At 38.5% G+C, this 19,146-nt stretch overlaps 2 protein-coding genes across 19 annotated transcripts in view; one reads left to right on the top strand and one right to left on the bottom strand.

The window, feature by feature from the left end:
- Window positions 1-2,288, top strand: part of LOC137039202 (citron Rho-interacting kinase) — a 95,836-nt gene extending 93,548 nt beyond the window's left edge. For 3 of the 7 annotated variants that reach the window (XM_067414490.1, XM_067414491.1, XM_067414488.1), the window contains 2 exons: window positions 226-544; window positions 823-2,288. In XM_067414490.1, coding sequence (XP_067270591.1) covers window positions 226-544; window positions 823-846 — 343 coding nt within the window. In that variant the 3' untranslated portion in view covers window positions 847-2,288. Of the gene's footprint in view, window positions 1-225; window positions 792-822 lie in introns of those variants that run through there. The other 4 variants (XM_067414492.1, XM_067414489.1, XM_067414486.1 and 1 more) reach the window with 2 other exon arrangements.
- Window positions 2,289-17,209: 14,921 nt separating this feature from the next.
- The window catches only part of mtmr3 (myotubularin related protein 3), a 40,233-nt gene continuing 38,296 nt past the window's right edge, over window positions 17,210-19,146 (bottom strand). For 3 of the 12 annotated variants that reach the window (XM_067414467.1, XM_067414469.1, XM_067414468.1), the window contains one exon: window positions 17,211-18,823. In XM_067414467.1, the coding sequence (XP_067270568.1) occupies window positions 18,652-18,823 (172 nt within the window). In that variant the 3' untranslated portion in view covers window positions 17,211-18,651. Of the gene's footprint in view, window positions 18,824-19,146 lie in introns of all 12 variants that reach the window. The other 9 variants (XM_067414474.1, XM_067414473.1, XM_067414477.1 and 6 more) reach the window with 7 other exon arrangements.

Here is a 19,146-nt window from a genome sequence, read left to right as displayed (position 1 = left end):
TAACCCTTTAACTAATGACCATTATTATAAAGTATTATAAAACTATCCCAAATAGATTTTTGAGCTTGTGCATTACAGTGATCTTGTCACGGTTCAAAGGGATTCCTGCGGAGAACATCCCGTACCTGTGGCAAAATCACATCACACGTCAAGTTGCTTATTGCTTGAACACTTTCCATGCATCATGCATTTACCCAAAATCAGTCATTGATCTGACCTCCACAGCAGCCCAAATAAGCGTGGGCCACCCACGTACAACGAGCACATCTCCAAGCGCCTGGCCTCGGGCCCCGGGGCCCAGGAGGGGCCGCTGCACCGCGAGCCCAGCACCCCTCACCGCTACCGCGAGGGCCGCACCGAGTTCCGGCGGGACAAATCTCCAGCGCGGCCTCTGGAGCGGGAGAAATCCCCCGGTCGTGCCGTGCTAGACAGCCGTAGGGAGAGGTCGCCCGGGCGTTTCGAGAGCAGCGGCAGCGAGAGAGACCGGGAACGCTCGCGCCTTCACACTAGCTCTGTACGCACCCAGCTGACACCCGTCAACAAGGTACGCATGAGACACTGCCACGTAAACTGTGTATCCTTCTAGGGATACAAACCTCAAGTTTGACGATGTTCATGCATGCACAAATACATGAACATCCGCTGCTTAGTTAAATTCCTTCTAGCCTCAAACAGGATGCACAGTTAATGCCCAGTTAGAGTCTCTGGGAAAAATCAGCATCCTTTGCAGCAGTAATGATGTTTCTGAGCTGATCTGCGTCAGACAGGGCAGGCAGCCTGTTGAAGTGTTGAAGTGACCTCTTTATCCTGGTGGTGGTGTAGGTTTGGGACCAGTCTTCAGTCTGAGAGTGTCCCGGAGGGATGACGTAAGAGCCATCGTCCACTTCCTGCGTGGATGGACGCACCCTTTTAACGGGCGCTTGGTAAAAGTCTGAACTATATCATCTCATGCCTGTAACTGTGCACAGAGCCGTGTTTTGTCACTCAAGTCTGGGACATTGTGCTGCTGATGTTGTAAAATCTGTCCATGCTGTAACCATTCATGAAGGTCCATTGTGAACTGCTATTGTTTTGGGCGAAAGACCTTGAAGGAATATCTTGGGTTCAGTAAAAAAAACCTCAATCAACAGCATTTCGTGGCATAATGGCCACAGAAAATAATGTTGGCTGTCCATTATTTTATTTTAAGTAAAACTTCTGGTTCCAGTAAATCATTTACAATGAAGTAACCAGGAACAGGCACAATTAAAGGCAAGACACTACAGGTAAAAAACCTCTCTCCTCAGGCACTGGTTGAGATTTTGGACTATTCTGCTCTTCTATGAGACGAGTGCAAAGAAAACATCCAAAAATACATGATCTATTTGCATCTGTACATTTTAAATACACACCACACTTCTCAGTTTTCTTTATTCACTGAAGGTTAATGTTCATATGGTTTTTGCCTAATTTAAATAACATTTTATTCTTCAAAACATGGTGAAAACAATAGTTTCTGATTTAAGGAGTGATTACAAGAGATATCATATATCCCCTCCAAAAAAACTCATGTCAACAGAATGAAACAAGAATCTGGCTTTTTCCAATGTTCAGATTTCTGTTCTGGAAATGTATTCAAATTAGTTTATATTTAATTAGACAATGCCTCTGCATATAATAAAACAGTGGGAGATTTTTCTTTTTGTACATTTTCCATTTAGTATATGGAAGCTTGTTTATATAAAATAAGGATAATTGAAACTTTTTCCATCGATCAATTCTTCCCCCCCTTTTTAGTCTAGCACCATGTCTACACTGGACACGACAAAACGATCCTGACAAAACATGTCCTTCATATCCGTATGTCATAAATAGAAAAATGTATCTGTTTACTGTTTGGGATTTGTTGTGTTGCGCCGCACCCACAGTAGACAACATCACTGATTATAATGATTTTATACTAGTTATAGGCCCCGTTCACACCGCTCAGATCTGATTTTTTGTTTGGCTGTTCACATTACCTTTTAAAATGTGGCCTAAATCTGATTCCAGTGTGAACTGTTTCAGGTTTCAAACTAACCCGCATGTGCAAAAGAACAATATCAATGACATCAGACGCAGCACGCTGTTGCACTAAAGTTCAGGAGGTTACGGAGGAAGGAAGCATTTTCGCTTTTATTTAAACATGTTTGTGTAATGGAAGCCATAACATTAATGAGCAGGTGCTGAAGAGGAGAAGAACGAAAAGAAAGAGAGCAAAATTGGTTATTTTGGCCTTTTGTCACCTTCCTTTGGCACTGAAGGCACGTTTTTCTTCCATTTCGTGTGCTTTCAAAAACGGAGCGGTCTAACCCCTCCCTCTCCCTCCACTGACTCGCTCCATCGCTCTTCTCCATATCTAGTCATGTTTTTAATGTTACTGTCTGTGTCTGTTGTGTCTAGGGCTAACTCACTGGTGCATAATTGTGACAAATGTCGACATAGATTGACGTAAAAGACGGATCATATCCGCATCAAATCTGCTTTGGTTGTTCACACTTCGGCCGCATTGGAAAAAATCAGATCTGGGTCTGATTCAGGACTACATATGTATGTGGTCTAAATCTGATTTGAAAAAATCAGATCTGGGCTAGATTTGAGTGTTCACACTACCTCTGAAGAGGTCTGACCTGGTCACTTGACCCCAAAAAAATCAGATTTGGGCCACTTTTGCCTGCAGTGTGAACGGGGCCATAATGTCTTTTGTCACATGCACATCCGGTTAAGCAATTGTTTATGAAACGGGGGGATAAATTCACAATTGCAAGAAAAAAGTCCGAATTGTAAGATAAAAAGTTGATTACATTTGAAATAGTTTTATTCCATGGTGTAAACAAGCTTCCATAGGTTGGGACTCTAGGTTATGTCTTGTTTTTTCTTTGTGTAAACAGGCTCATTCTGGTCTCCTACATTTACTATCTTTACATAATCACGACAGAAGTTTTATTGGATATACAACTGCACTGACTAGTTTAGTGAGCAATTTAAGCTTGCATCTTACTGTAACCACAATTTTTGGCTTAGTTGAAATTAGGGCTGCACGTTTTCAAGTTTTTCATTAACCGTTAACCGAGGCCCTTAGCGGTTAATACTCGGTTAACCATAGTGTGCGTCAGGGTTATTTTTAGTTTATTAATTTGACGACCACCATCTCCGTAGTGAACGCGCCTATAGAGAGAAATGCACATCATGGATTACATAATCAGAGAGTAGCCTATTTCTTTTCGTTTTAAATTGTTAAAAGACATTTCAAGCTTTCTTAAGATCTATTTCATGTCTGTGAGGCCTACGCTGAGTTTCGTTAAATTAGGATGAGATGCGCTCCAGTTCACGAGCAATGCAAGTGGCCGCGAGGGCGCCTGCATGATTAGGGCATGTAACGTTAGTAAAATATGCAGCCGAGAGTGATTCACACAGACACAGCGTTTGACTCGCGGATGAGCCTCTCCCGGCAGAGAGTTCAAGCATCTGTGGACTCGTCCCTTCAGCTCTGGCCATCTTGCTTTCAGTCCGCGATTAGCTTTTTTGTTTTCTTCATTACAGGTATAGTAACGTCTGCTTTTCTCTAGTCATTCACAAGTTTCTCACTTCAAACTTTCTTTCTTCTGATCCGTTATGCACAGCGCGCGCGGCTCGCGCTCTGCTTCTGCCCTAATGCGACTTATAGTCCAGTGCGACTTATGTTATTTTCCTCTTCATGACGCATATTTTGACTGATGCGACTTATACTCCGGAGCAACTTATAGCCTGAAAAATGCGGTAAGCACTGCATTGCAATACTTGCATTTCGCCCCGTCACTCTCATTTTTAAAGTGCTCCCACGCTTTCTTTGCCCGCTTAGAAAGCTGGTCATGACTTCTTCTTGTGGATACTACCCTAACCCTATGGATACTACAAATGTCTGGGAGCTCTCTGGCGGTCTATAGGGGTGCAAACATATATTACAACTAAATTCAAGGCACGTCATTGACGCCACTTAACCGAGCAAAATGTTTCACTCGGTTACGCAATTTTTAACGGTTAATCGGTCAATCGGTTAACCATGGACACCCCTAGTTGAAATTATGATCTGTGGTAATCGACAGACCACAAATGCTGTAGATATTGAACCCGGAATATTCCTTTAAACACATGATTAGCACATTGTAAATATGGTGATTTAAATTTTTATAGTTAAACGGAACTTGACTGATGAAGCTACGAAGTCTATTTTTTATGCTATTAAACTGTTTGTATAGACAGTTGAAATGGGTTTCCTACAGAAAAGTACAGAAAAGGTTTTATTTCCATGTTTGTTGTATGCTAATGTGGTAAACAGTCAATTTGGCTGCTCTCGATTACAGTTTGTCCAGTTTTTTAAGCTCTATTTGACTGACATTATCAAACCTACTGCACATTGTATATTTTTATGCTAATAGAGTTTAAGCTCGTAAATCTTTTTAAAGAGATACGTTATGTTCTCGCTACAAGTGTCCTTGTGATGTTCAAGTGAACTTATCGTATTTTGTTGGAAATAACGAAGCTTTCGTCGACACACTCGCACACAGCAGCAAATTCACTGGGCTCTTCTGGAAATTTCCGCTGCTTAAGCGTTAACGGACGTCTTGTTGAACCGTGTAATGTACGATAGGGGTTGTAGAAGACCCGTCGTTCCTATTGGAATATGAAACAGCTCAATTAGAGGCTTTTCGAGTTCATGGGTAATTGTAACCAACCGCCCGAGTGATCAATATCAAACGCATGAGAATTCTGACTTGAGACGTCCCGTCATGTACTACCTTAATATTGGTAATCGATGTTTTTCAACTAACAAGGCTGCTTACCTTGAACTTTCTTTTTGTATAAAGAAATTACACTATATTAAACACTAATAAAGTATGAGCCATACACCATATTCTCAGCGTTGAGTCATTCTTTTGGTCTGTTAGAATTACCTCACGTCACATGTTCACTAGCACAGGCTTTTCTATTCATTATTCATCATCATTGAGTCCAAACGCTGGGATTGAGGGATTTGACATTGGTGCTGAGCAAATGGTAAGTAAGAGCTTCCAAAGATGTGGAAATACTAAACGTTTGGCAGATGAAAAGGGGAAAAAAGCCCATTTCTGATGCGCAAGCCAGCCAACTTCATGTCAATGCTGGTGAATCCAATCTATAACATCATTTCATGCTACTATAATTTGCATATCAAAACCATAAGTTTGCGCACACTTTTTATGGAAGTAATGCATTACATTTGCATACACTCACGTGGGCTGACCTTGCTTGTTTTTCAATTTAAAAAAAGTTCTATTTTTGGCTAATGTAAAGGCCCTTCACACCAAAAGTGAAATGAATAAGCCTCAGACTGAAGGAAATTCACATTTACGCCTCTACAGTAGAATTGCAGAAGAATAGGACGCAGGTGAAGAAAGCTCGAAGCTGAATAAAGTCAAAGTCATGCTCAGAGCCTTGCCAGTTTAAAATCAAGACTTAAAACTCACTTTTATTCATTGGCCTTTAAACCAGAGTTAATTTCTGCATTTTATTATTTGAGTTTGTCAGTTGTTTAATCTGTGTATTGTGTTCATGCTATGTGTTTTTTCTTTTTTTTCTTTTCCTTTAATTTGTTGCAATTATGTCAGTGTCCAGCACTTTGGCTAACCTCGGTTATTTTAAATGTGCTTAACAAATAAAATTGTATTGTATTGTATGTTTGCTTGGTCACGTGGTGTGGAATTGGATCATCGAAGGTCAGCAGCAAAGACATTCGTTAATAAAATGAGATTAAATACATAAAGTATATTTGTGTTAAAATTCTGGGTTTGCTTTTCAATGTTTTTATTCATTTTGAAAAATACTAAATCGGTTTTTGTGTAAGTAAAATGAGTAAATGCACAAACTTAGTCTATTTTTTTTTGTGCAGCACGTCCTGAAAAATAAAGCCAAAGCGTCTCAGGTGGTTGGTCTCGGTGTAGCTTATAAACCCCGCCCCTCCATGTAATCCAATGGGACATGAGACAAACTAAACCAAATTACACTTCCAATTTTAAATAAGTTTGGTTTTAGTTATTTGATGCTATAAAAACATGGGGTGTGACATTATGATTGACAGCTTCTCTGAGGGAAGTGGTCACTGAGGCACCAACTGACTTTTTTCTGGAGGAGATTGGAGCTTTAATTTCTACATTTCCATAACTGTGTATTTCACACAGACATAATGAGTTGTTCTGCAGTAAACTGTAATAACTGATTCTGTGGGAGTATGGGCAGGGCCTTGATATCGCAGCTCTACTTCCTGCACTCTACTGCGCAGACGCAGGTCCCAAATCAGAGCAAGATGACAGCGGACAGGGGTGGGCGATATAGCCTCGAAATTATGTCACGATATTTCAAGAATATTTACGTTAATGATATTTATGACTATATAGGAAAAAATATTGAAAACATTTTATTGGTGATTTATTAGTGCAAACAAAACTAAGGGTATTTTCCACTTTTCCAATGAGCTACTGTCATTGATGACAGGAAACTTAATTTGAAGTGTATCGTCATAAGGTGGCGGCAGTAGCATCAGTCATACAGCACGAGTCAAATGGAAGCAATGTAAAAAAGTAGCCATGGTACAAGTTAGTAGTGTTTTCAATTAATCAGATTTAAAACAGACAAAACACACCATCCCACACCCTGCCCAATGCTGTCCTTCAAACTAACGCGTCAGCTGAGAGCTATTAAAACGAGTGAATATACCAAGCAGTAACCTCCCGCAGTCTCTCTTGAAGCCAATACCGGAGTGACTTGAGTTGCAATTATCGACTGTCCGCTAGAGACCGACTCAGAGCCGAAAAAACACTAAGAAATCAGAACGCGCCATGTTATTGTGCAGGACGGACACACACACACACACACACACACACACACACACACACACACACACACACACACACACACACACACACACACACACACACACACACACACACACACACACACACACACACACACGAGTCGGTATATGGTTGTCGTGTTGTTTATGTTGTTTCTCATTTTCTTGTTGAGAAACTATAATATTTTTGGATGATATTATCGGGTGAGAAAACGTGCCACTGACAGACGTTGCGGAGACCAAGATAACGGTTAAGTGTTTTAGTGAAGCACTGTGTTTTCTGTTCTTAAACCCTCGCCGAAACTTAAAGGAAGCATTTGCCTCGAGAACATTTTTGCTATCATAAGTTATCTCGCTCTCACTCGGGGTAGAGATGTGCTTACCCGCACTCGTGAACGCAGTGATGGACTCATTCCACTGGTGTTTGGAGTTCATGTGATTCTCATTGTTCTGATAACTCAGTTTCATTAATTGATTTTATCAAAATGTCATCTAAGTATTCCCAAACATCGCAAAGCAGACGATGACATTATGTGATCAAATACACTCAACTCATTAACCCGCTCCACAGCGCCACCCTGTGGATTTAGTTATAACTGCAAGATTTAGAGGGATTTCTCATGGCTTTAGTGCATTTACAGCCAGCAAATTAACAAACTAAAATTCATATTAGAGGTCGACCGATTCATCGGATTTGCCGATTAATCGGCACCGATAGCTGGTTGGTGGAACAATCGGTTATCGGCAAAAATCAATACCGATAGTTTTTCCGGTTTGTGTCTGTTGCGGGAGAGGCTGAGAAGGCTTCTGTCATTACACAGTAGCCTACGAGAGCTCTGAGAAGGGTCTGCTGGCATTATATAGCGCGAGAGCGGCCTCTAGAGGCCAAATGAAAAACTATCACTGATTGTTTACATTAACACGTGAAGACACGTGAGGCTGCGCGCTTCACAGCACACGCTGCACAGAGCACGCTGACACATCTGACGCTGCACAGAGCGCGCTGACACATCTGACGCGCGTTTAAAACACCAACAGAGAAATGGTATGAATACAGAACACTTCAGTACATGTTGCCAAATCATTATAAAGTAATTGATTTGTTGTAGGGCTGGGCGATATGGAGCAAAAAATATATCTCGATATATTTGGCTATATCTCGATATACGATATATATCTCGATATCTTTACAGGAAAAATAACCCCCTAAAAACCAAAAACAAATATGCCAAATACCACAAATTCTTTTTTTTATTATTGAAGTGCAAAGAGGTAGTCAGTTCATGTAGGAACAAATTGCTTTTGCAACATTAAAAAAAACTCCCTGATTACATAAATAATAATAATTTAACTGTAAAAGAAAATAAATAAAATGTCCTTCTTTTCATTTATTTCATGCTTTCAAAAGATGAATCAAAGACTCCCTTTTTTACACTTAAAGTACACAGTAAGCATTTTGCAGAAAGATGGGGGCATGACTGATATAAATAAACTGATTGTGTATCAAAGTTCAAACAGTGATGTTTGTCATGAGTTTGACAAAATTCAAACTCATCATGCAGGCTACACATGAGCTGAATTTCACTTCTTTTCCAGTTACAGAACGAAATATGAATGTCAGAAGGTAGGCTATATGATACAGTACAACTTACACGTCTCAGGACACCCGGGATGTCGCGTTTTTCCCTCTTGGTTAAAACGTGAATAGACCTATATTCATCATAATCCCGTGATAAAGCTGACAAAATAATAATAGTAATGATATTGCAATACTTTATAAATGTTTTCAAATGATTTGCGATCATTTTGACATTTTAACCGAAAACCATGCGATCAGTTAGACACAAATCAAACTGACATGATTGCGACCGCGTCTCGCACCAATAGTGTCAATCACCTGACTGTGGGTGAAACTTGCGCTTTGAACTATGATGAACATTAATATTTCTTTATGAATTTTAGCAAGCAGTTGTGTTAGAAGGAAAACATGGTCTCTAAACTGAGTCCCGAACAACGTGCGCGCTTGTCAACATGATAACTAATCCTAACCTGGTTGCGGAAGCAGCCGTGTTCAATGAGACAACACGCGAGGGGAGGGGGAACAAAAGCAAGAGGCGGGAGGCGCGCGAGCGGGAGCGAGCACAGCACAGAGAAGGCAAACAAGCAAAGTGGCGGAATCTGAATTAAATATAAACAATATATCGATATATACGATATGTCCAAATCCATATCGAGTTGAAAAAATATCTCAATATATTTTAAATATCGAGATATCGCCCACCCCTAATTTGTTGACTAGATGCTTTAGCAGGGGAAGAACAGCAGTATTTGTACTTTGTCGTCGAGGCTGACAGGACGCTAATATTAGCAGCAACGGTTACCTCAAGCATTTAAAACCATGTAACAGAAACTCTTTTTGATGTGAGAAACTGTATCATGCACACAACAGAAATATAAACGCATTAGATGTCAATACATATTATTATTTTGATAAGAAAACCGTTGTGTTCTAAAAAAGCGAACTGTTTGGATTTATATGAAATGATAACACTTAATATAATACAATAATATTCAATTTGTAACATTAAGTAAGGTTAATAAATGCTGTAGAAGTATTATTCATTGTTAGTTTTATCTCTTAACCTTTTTTATGCACTGAACTAACATGAATGATTAAGGTAGAATTGTATTGCTTGAATATTAATACATGCTGTAAAATGGGCATTACATAATGCATTTAGTTCATGTAAGCTAGCTAAATAAATACATCATTGTTAACAAATGGGATTTGCAGTCTGTTACCTGACATTTACACACATGTTTCTAGGTTATAGCTACAGAAACATTCATTTGTAATATTTTAATGTTTTAGTTATTTTCTGTAGAATTTTTTTTCTGTTAGAACTCATTTTAATATTTTAATATTTACATATGAAATTTAACACATTTTCATGGTTCAGTACTATTTTAAATTTCTTGTAATAAAGTTCAGCACTGCTTTTTTACTTGTTATTTTATGTATTATTATTATATTTTAATCTAGTATCTTTTTAAAAACTATCGGTCGATTAATCGGTTATCGGCAAGCGAGGTCCAACCTAGCTACCGATATCGGTAAAATCCACTATCGGTCGACCTCTAATTCATTTAGTATTTTTTTAGCTTTTGAATATTAATTACAGATAGACTATTCGACTATTTGAATATTCCTGCACAACCCTACTAGTAACATCTTGCCGTACCCTTACAAATTTTAGGTGCATATGCGCCCAAATTGGTCGCACTCTAGAGTCCGGTATCACACCTAACGCTATTGCAGTAGTGAAGCTGTGATGAGTCGTGCATCTATTGCAGTAATGATAATACAGATACACTTTCAAGCAAACTAATCACATTCAACCATTTAACATTACATTAATAACTTAATGCACACAATACTGCACAAATTATAGTGATCACAAAAGGTCTTCAACGCGTTCAATCTGGGCCAATATGAACTGTCAAACAATTATATGGTTCTGTACTGCCATCTGTTGGAGCAGTTGTGTAACTTGGAGAAGATTAAGTCATGAGTAAACATATCCGATTAAGGCTCTCTTACAGTATAAATCTCTAGATTAAAGTAAAAGAAAAACACAAACTCTGTGTTACCTGGGGTGTATCCCAGAAAGCATGGTTAACTAACCGTCACATTTACCTTGAACTCCCGGGCGATTAACCCCTTAAGCCCTGAGGGTATTTTTAGAGTGTTTTTGTCTAAATGACATACACAAATTTATAGACTCATAACTTCAAAACTATAGCAAAAAGTCAAATGGTAAGTATCATTTGTTAGCAAACTTTTTATATTTTATTCACCCATATGTGTTCTGCATCTGGATCAAAGATGTGTTGATAGCATAAAGTTAAGGCTGTGCGATATTGAAGAAAAATGCGATATACAAAATCTTGTTAAATAATGCGATATTCGATACGATATTGTAACCTGACAAGCCAGACCCACATCAAGATGTTTGGTCTGGAAACTCACCATTGACAGCTCAATCTGAGGGGCGGGATAAACGGTTCTTTCAAACTCCCTCTGCACGCGATAGGATAGCGCTACAACCAACCAGAGCAACGAAGGTGAAGTAGATCTAGTTGAAAGATTAAACTTTCGCCATATCCGGTCGGCAAAACGCTGAACACATCTTCCCTTAAGAATGACTTCAGTGCCGTTCTTTTGTATGGGATAAGAAAGCATCGCTACAATTTCTGAAAATGACTAGCAGTGTTTTAGCAAGCATTTATGTCACAAATCATTCACGTTTTGGTGTGTGTGAGTGCGTGTGTGTCAGACAGCGCAAGACTGCAAGTTATTGTTTTCCACAAATTATTGCGTTTAATAACTCTTTGGCATCAAGCAAGTCATAAGTAACAGTCATGAGCCCAGTCTATTCTCTGCTAAGACACTCTGCTAAGTCTTTTCACAATGTTTAAGTAGCATATTAAAATTATTCACATATTGCATGCCGTTGCGAAACGCATATTGCGATATGTACATTTGCGATATTTCGATAATTTCGATATATTGCACAGCCCTACATAAAGTAATCAAAAGTTACAGCAATGGGAACAAAGGTAGCATTTTTGTTCAATCCTTGACATTTAACTGTTATTTTCTGAGTGACATTCACAAATTTAAAGACTCATAACTCAAACTATAGCAAGGATAGTCAAACGTAGGGCTGGACAATAATTCAATATCAATATATATCGCGATATAATTTTTTTTAATAACGGTGATATGATTTTTAAACACATTTCCGATATTTCGATAAATATATTACAGCATTCCTCACTGACTGACGTTCAGGGCGCAGCCGTCAGAAAGAGCAGAACATGATTGGCTACTTGCGCGATGACGTACACCACAGAAACGCAGCCAGTGCTCAGCAGTAGTAGGCTGATAGATCCAACGCAGCAAGTTTTAGCTACAAAAAGAGTTTCCCTGACCGCAACACAAATGTGACTGAACGAAGTTCCACAAGTAAGGAGATAGAAATAGTTGATAAGAGAAGAAAGACTAACGTTAATTCAGTGGGGTGGAAGTGGTTCGACGTGTCCCCCGCACTTTTACTGGGTCTCACCGGTCCTAGTCGACCCGCTCCGAGCGGGATTCCAAACGGCATTACCTGGAGCGAGGGCGGGCAAGTTAACAGGGACGCTAAAGACCGCTTTCTCTAACCTCGGTTGATTGCGCGCTTCTTGAGGTCACGGGCAAGTGTATACATAGAAACCAACGTGAATACATCAAGATTTAATTTCAGAGACAAAAAATAATCTATGCATGACCTGTCATTTTATTCGTATCTAAATATGAGGAGGGGGCTCTCACAGAAAGTCCAAAAGCGGATTCGCAGAACTAACGTTACTGTCACGCTGGAGCTGCAGCTGAAGGACGTTACATACAAATCGTTATGAGCTGAAAGGTGACGATCGACAGTCAGACGATTGCGACAATATATGAAAGCAATGAAGGAGCATCATGAGCAACAAAACTGTTTTCAACTCTGATAATAATCATAAATGTTTGTTGAGCATCAAATCCTAATATGAGAATGATGAGTGACACTGAAGACTGGAGTAATGATGATAAATTCAGCTTTGATCACAGAAATAAATGACACTTTACTATATATTCACGTAGTGAACAGATGATGTTATTCAGAATATTTCACTGTATTACGTTGTTTACTGCATTTTTAATTAAATAAATGCAGCATTAAATATATGCTATAATTTTGCATAAATGGAAAATAGAGCGCTATGAATTGTTCTTCACTGAAATTTAAAACTTAAAAGAAAATGCTCAATAAACTGCGTCTGCGGCATAGGAGCACTGTACGCTGTGAAGCAGATCCACCATCTGAAGCAGATCCATCCGCTGTATTCTGAGTCAGGCTGAATCCTGCCTGAAGCACTTTTGTTTAATCTATATTAAGAATAATATAATCAGTCTATGTTATAGTTTAAACTTAAAGATATTAATATTAATAAAGTGAGAGTCTTATGTTTACGTATATTGTATATTGTATATTGTAATATACAAATAAAAGGTGAACATTAATTTATTTGTACTGGTTTTATTTCTAAAATATTATATTTTATAGGAGGACTATTCATAGACTAGGCCAATACATTTTTCAGAAGTTTGTAGGTACAGACATCCTATGTGGCAGTTCTTAGTAGTTTTTTCTAAAGCTTTTATATAGTTCATATCGATATCGGAATTATATCGTATCGACCGAAATTAAGAAAAATATCGTGATATGAATTTTGGCCATATCGTCCAGCCCTAGACAAACGGTAGGTATCATTTGTTAGCAAACTTTTTATATTTTTAGAAAATATAAATTGATTACATTTGGACAATGTAATGCTGAGAAACTGCTGATAAAAGACAAAATATTATTATTGTTTTAATAATTTTATAAAAATTTCTTATTTGACATGCAATAGCTCAGGATGGAAATAAAGTATCATAAAAATTAATTTTTGGGGTGATGTTCCCCTCTATGTGTCCTGCATCTGGATCAAATTTTCTGATATCATAAAGTACTAAAAAGCCCAGCATTGGGAACAAAGGTAGCCTTTTTGTTCAATCCTTGACATTTATAAAACATGTTGTTTTGAGTAACATTCACAAATGTAAAGACTCATAACTCAAACTACAGCAAGGATGGTCATATAGTAGGTATCGTTTGTTAAAACACTTTTTATATTTTAAGAAAATGCAATTTATTATTACATATGGACAATCTAATACTGAGAAACTTCTGATAAAAGAAATATTATAATATTACAATATATACTATTATATATAATATAATAACACAAAATAGATATAATTCTAAAGCTTAGAAATGCATGCCATCTATTGTGGTCCATGTTGATCAACTTGTAAGGAGCGCTGAGTTATTCATCTAAACCGGAGTGTACCGCCCGCGGGCCCCCACCGGCTGCTGCGCAAATGCATGGCCCTATTATTCAAAACTACAATCAACGCAATATAGGCGAGGAATATTTCGAGCTCTACTCAATGGATTATGTTGATTTTATTAAGTTACAAGCCCAAACGCCACTTTAGAGCGACTGTTATTCAGTTAATGTGCTCTTGTCAGGTTATGATGTGATGATAAAAATGTGTGAATCAAAGATCGGAGCATGTTTCATGCAGTAACAAACGTAAACGAGAGCTCCAATAGTGAATTTTGCATAATGTGCTCCAGTCAAATTATAATGTGTCCTAAATCTATCTGGGAATATTTTACAATCTGGATGATGGATTATGGTGTCCTTGGTCTCTTTTAGGTTGTCCAAGTATTGTCAACGTTTCATGAAGCTATGATTGAAATACGTCATGTGAATGCCGCATCAGTATATTATTTACATATGGGTCTTGCTAGACATAACTTACACAAAACTCGCTCAAGTTTAGTCAAAGCCCGCTCTACTGCGTTCTGTTTGACGCGCATGCGCGCCAGCAGCACAACTACTAATCTGGGAGACATTTGGTGAAATATGCCTTTATTGTGCAGAGTTGTCACAGGAGCGGTTAAAGCTTAACTTCGTTCAACGTTATTACTTGTCTGAAATAATCAATTAAAACAAAACGCGATCTGATGCGTTTACGCTAATAATTTCTGTTCCAATCGCTTGTTTGGTCACGTTAGCTTCACTAAATATTACAGGAACCGAATATGTCCATCGCTCGTTCAGTAATGTTTGACGCGTAATGTCAGACTGACGCACTTTCATACAAAATGGAAACACTCGTGGAATTAGTAACATTTACAGATAAGGATATAACCACTGTTCTCTATATAGATCAGTGGCTATAATCTGTAAAATGAACGTTTTGTGTTGAGGACGCACCTGTCAAAGCGCATTTAGGATTGCACATGCGCACTTACTGGTCTAACGTTAGCCTGAAAAAATAAGCCTTTTAAGCATTAAAAACATTTATGGAGCAGTTCGTGTCAGCTTTTGTTGATAATTTGAAATGTCATTTAATTGTGTTAAGTTTGAGAGATTTCAGGATTCCCACATTCATATAACTTAAATAGCAAGTAACGTTATGGCTGCCGAGTGAACAGACTCTGACAAACGTTAATCTTCGCATTTGAACAGTCAATGACAAAATACTCCAACAAATAATAATACATACTTACATGCTCCTATTCAGAAGCGCCAGGTTGTCAAAGCAAAGTTGGAATCGCCCCGTTTTTGTGTAAGGGCTTTGTGTAGAGAAGGCCTTGTGGTTCAGGAAACTGTCCTCCGTGAAATACGCTGGGCAAACACGAACATTTGGGTTGTACTGTTCTGCAACAGCGTTGTAAATACAGCTTAACCATTAATTCCTTATTGCGTACACTTTCGGAAGGCCAAATAATAAAACAATGCTATTTTTGCTTTCGCTTACAAACACCCACAGCGTCTCCACAAAATGGCGATAACGCTACTACACTTAAGCCACGCCTTCATTTTTGCGTGTGCATTTAGGCGGCATTATGCAAATGTTTCACCTAGTGACGGATGAGATGAGAGCAGTCGATGCACAAACAGCTACTTAACACACTGAAGAAAACATATATTAAACACCTTTCCTATAATTAAATTAAAATATTAATACAAAATAATATGATATAACATTTAATTAAAAAAATAAAAAGATTATATATTTTAATTGTTCATCTGCCTATCATGTGACCAATAGCCAACAGCAAGTATATTAATCTAAAACAAAATAATTCTGTATTTTCAGTTTCAAAATCATGATTTTTTTTTTATTCTGAGTTCACCATTGTCCTGTGCATTGGGTTACCAGCCTATTAGACCAAGCCTATTAATTTCCACCCCCAATAAATACCATATTTATTGTTGACCTTTATATTATACAGTAAAACAAATTGTTGACCTTTTACCTCATGTCTTGGAGAATCGCAATAATATTGTATTGTTATCGTGATAATTATGGAATCGTGTGATGTGAGGGTATTGTTACACCCCTCTATAGTAAACACAAACTTTTATTTTGGATGTTTTATCGCGATTAATTGATTTGACAGCACTATCTTTGGGGGATTTCAAGTGAATATTTCAGGTGAAAGGAGTTTGGCTGACAAAAAAGTTTGGGGATCTTTGTTTACACTCGGATAAAATGCAGTCGGATCTGTGAAATGAGTCCAGGAGTCGCTTCAGTTTCAGGAATTCCACTTTGTTTAATTCTTACAGAAATCTGCGACAGTGTATTTCTGATGATTACCAATGTGCAAAATATAAACCCATGGAATTTACTCTTTCTGGGGGAAAAAATAAAGATTCACATTCATGGATTGGCGTTAACGCAAAAGCTGTTGCACCGGTGACACTGAAAACGCTCTTGCGCTGACAAAGAGGAGCAGATGTCATCAGCTTTGGGAATTAACGCCCATCATCACGCCACTAAACCCTCAGGAGCTTCCAGGTCTCACGTCATTATAGCATCAGCTGACGAGCCCAATGTCACCATTGTGTCGTCATTATTTGCTCACTCGTTTGCCATTGTAGTTTTACTTGTTCATTTAACTCTTTTCCATATAATGCTAATCACACCCATTAAGCTTCACCAAAAAAAAAAAAAGAGAAGACAAAAGCACCCCGATAAAACTTGCAGTCGCTATGAACTGTCATTATATGGAAAAGAGATGCATGAAGATTCTACCAGTTTGGAATGACGAGTGTGAGTAAATGACACATTTATTATCAGGTGAACAGGCTGATAAGATCGATCGGCTGATTGAGGGAGTTGTCAGAATTAAAGGGATAGTTCACCCAAAAATTTAAATTCGCCCATGATTCGCTAACCCTCAAGTCATCCTAGGTGTATGACATTCTTCTTTCAGATGAATACAATCAGTTTTATTAAAAATGTCCTGGCTCTTCCAAGCTTTATAATGGCAGTTTCTGTTTTGAAATCCATAAAAGTGCATCTATCTATCATATAACCGCTCCACACGGCTCCGGAGGGATAATAAAGGCCTTTTGAAGTGAAGCAATGCATTTGTGTAGGAAAAATACCCATACTTATAATTTAACAAACTGTAATCTCTTACTCTAATGGCATACGATGGAACGCAATCTCTCGTGAACACACGTGCAGTTAGCAGAAGTTAGAGATTACAGTTTGTAAGGTTTTAAATATGAATATTTTTCTTACACAAATACATGGCTTTGCTTCAGAAGGCCTTTATAAACCCTCGGAGCCGTGTAGAGTAGTTATATGATGGATAGATGCACTTTTATAGACTTTTATAGACAGAAACAGTCATTCACTGTCATTATAAAGCTTGGAAGAGCCAGGACATTTTTAATAAAACTTCGATTGTATTCGTCTGAAAGAAGAATGTCATACACCTAGGAAGGTTTGAGGGTAAGTGAATCATGGGCGAATTGTAATTTTTGGGTGAACTATCCCTTTAACCTCCAAAAAAGTAGATAAAATGGGAAGGGAAGCAAAAGAGATTCTGATTGTGATTTGTGCGTCATTTCTCAAATGTGTGTGGAAGGGGCTTCATCTTCAGTGCAAAGGCAGCTCACACCCATCAACACTGATTATCCTGTGGTGTATCAATTGTTAGGATTGAACATACAATTTAAACAAAATAAACTTGATAATAAATAAGTGTCAAGAGCGCAAAAAAAAGAAAAAAGAAGAAGAAAAAAAACCCATCTGGGGCCCTAATGCAGCATATCACATATATCTCTCTCCACATACAACTGTTCAGCATCACTAGGAGGACAAAAATAAGAAATACATTAAAAAGAAAAACCCCGAATGGCTACAACTGGGGAAAACAACACAACTTATATTTGGTGACTAATTTAGTGAGCCACTATTCAAGAATTCTATACAATTTCTCATCTTAAATGCTATACGTCTCATTCTTATATCATTCTAATATATTATATCTCATTTGTCTCGCATGTATGTTACAAAAAAAAAAAAAAAGCATAAGTGAGAAGGTCTCAGAAGCAGACCGTGTCTAAACCAGCCGACGTCCACACAGCAGATCAGAAAGACGAGCGCGCCCTCTAGTGGCCCGTGCTGACATCACTTCCTGTCACTATACAGTCAGCATTAGAGAGAAGGTGAATGTTTCTATTTGAGAAAGTACTAACCAAGAGTCTGGAAATTTGGTGCATTCAAACCCTAGAAAGTTTGAATGCTGTGTGGCACCCAGAATCACTTGTGCAACCTCAAAAAAGAAAGGAAAAAAAGCAGGTTCGCTGCAGATTCTTGAAAGACAGAGATGAGAACTCAAAAACAAAGCTAGGATCTTGCGGACTCGTCCCAGAAGCACCTTTCACCCTGTGGCGTTCCCAGGAACACCACTGATAATCTGATCTTTGTGAGATGAGGGAAGAAATCCTACTCTTGCACGCTGGCTGTTGGTGAAAACCTTTCCTCTATGCAGCAGGTACAGGACAAGTTTCATCGCAAATAAAGACAAGCTCTCAATCGCAACCTGCCTCTTCTGCAAACGCCAACTGAAAGTGCTAAGCCTCCTCTCCTCCCTGGACGACTTCCTGTGCGTTCCACATCGTTCCATATATACATGATTCCCTTTCAGGAGGGAAAGAAGCCACTTCATCCCCACAAAACAGTCCCTGGACCTTCTACATCTCGTCCCGTGGGTCCTCAGCAGTTGTCCGTGTGCAGGCGGTTGGATGCGGTTCTAGGATCAGTTGGAGCTGGCCGTGATTGGTTTGTCCAGCTCGATCTCCAGAGCCGACGCTGGAACCTGCAGGTTGCTGAAACACGACCTACACACACGACTGGGCTCGAACAACTGCTGGCTTGGCACCGGGATCTTCTGATCGCAACAGCTGGCACAGAACACATTCCCACAATTCCTGCAGGGAGTAAAGTAGAGAAAAAGATGGAGAGGAGGAGCAGGGAGAAAGAAAAAGAAAGAATAATAGAATTAGTACCTCTTAAAAATCACTTTTAGAATTTAATTGCCAGAGTCTAGAATATATAAAAGGCATTTTGAAATGAATTTATATAATAATAAAATAGGAAATTACAAATGAAAGCACTATAATTAGAAATAATATTAACGAGAATCTAAATGCATTCAAACTGAAACTCAAATATAATAAAAATAAGAATTATTATTGATATTTAGATTCAGCACATTTAAAGGTGCAGTGTGTAGTATTAATGATGATCTAGT

Source organism: Pseudorasbora parva, chromosome 13, assembly GCF_024679245.1.
Source record: "Pseudorasbora parva isolate DD20220531a chromosome 13, ASM2467924v1, whole genome shotgun sequence".
Taxonomy (NCBI): domain Eukaryota; kingdom Metazoa; phylum Chordata; class Actinopteri; order Cypriniformes; family Gobionidae; genus Pseudorasbora; species Pseudorasbora parva.
The sequence above is the reverse complement of the archived record's forward strand: the minus strand, read 5'-3'. Positions and strand labels throughout refer to the sequence as shown.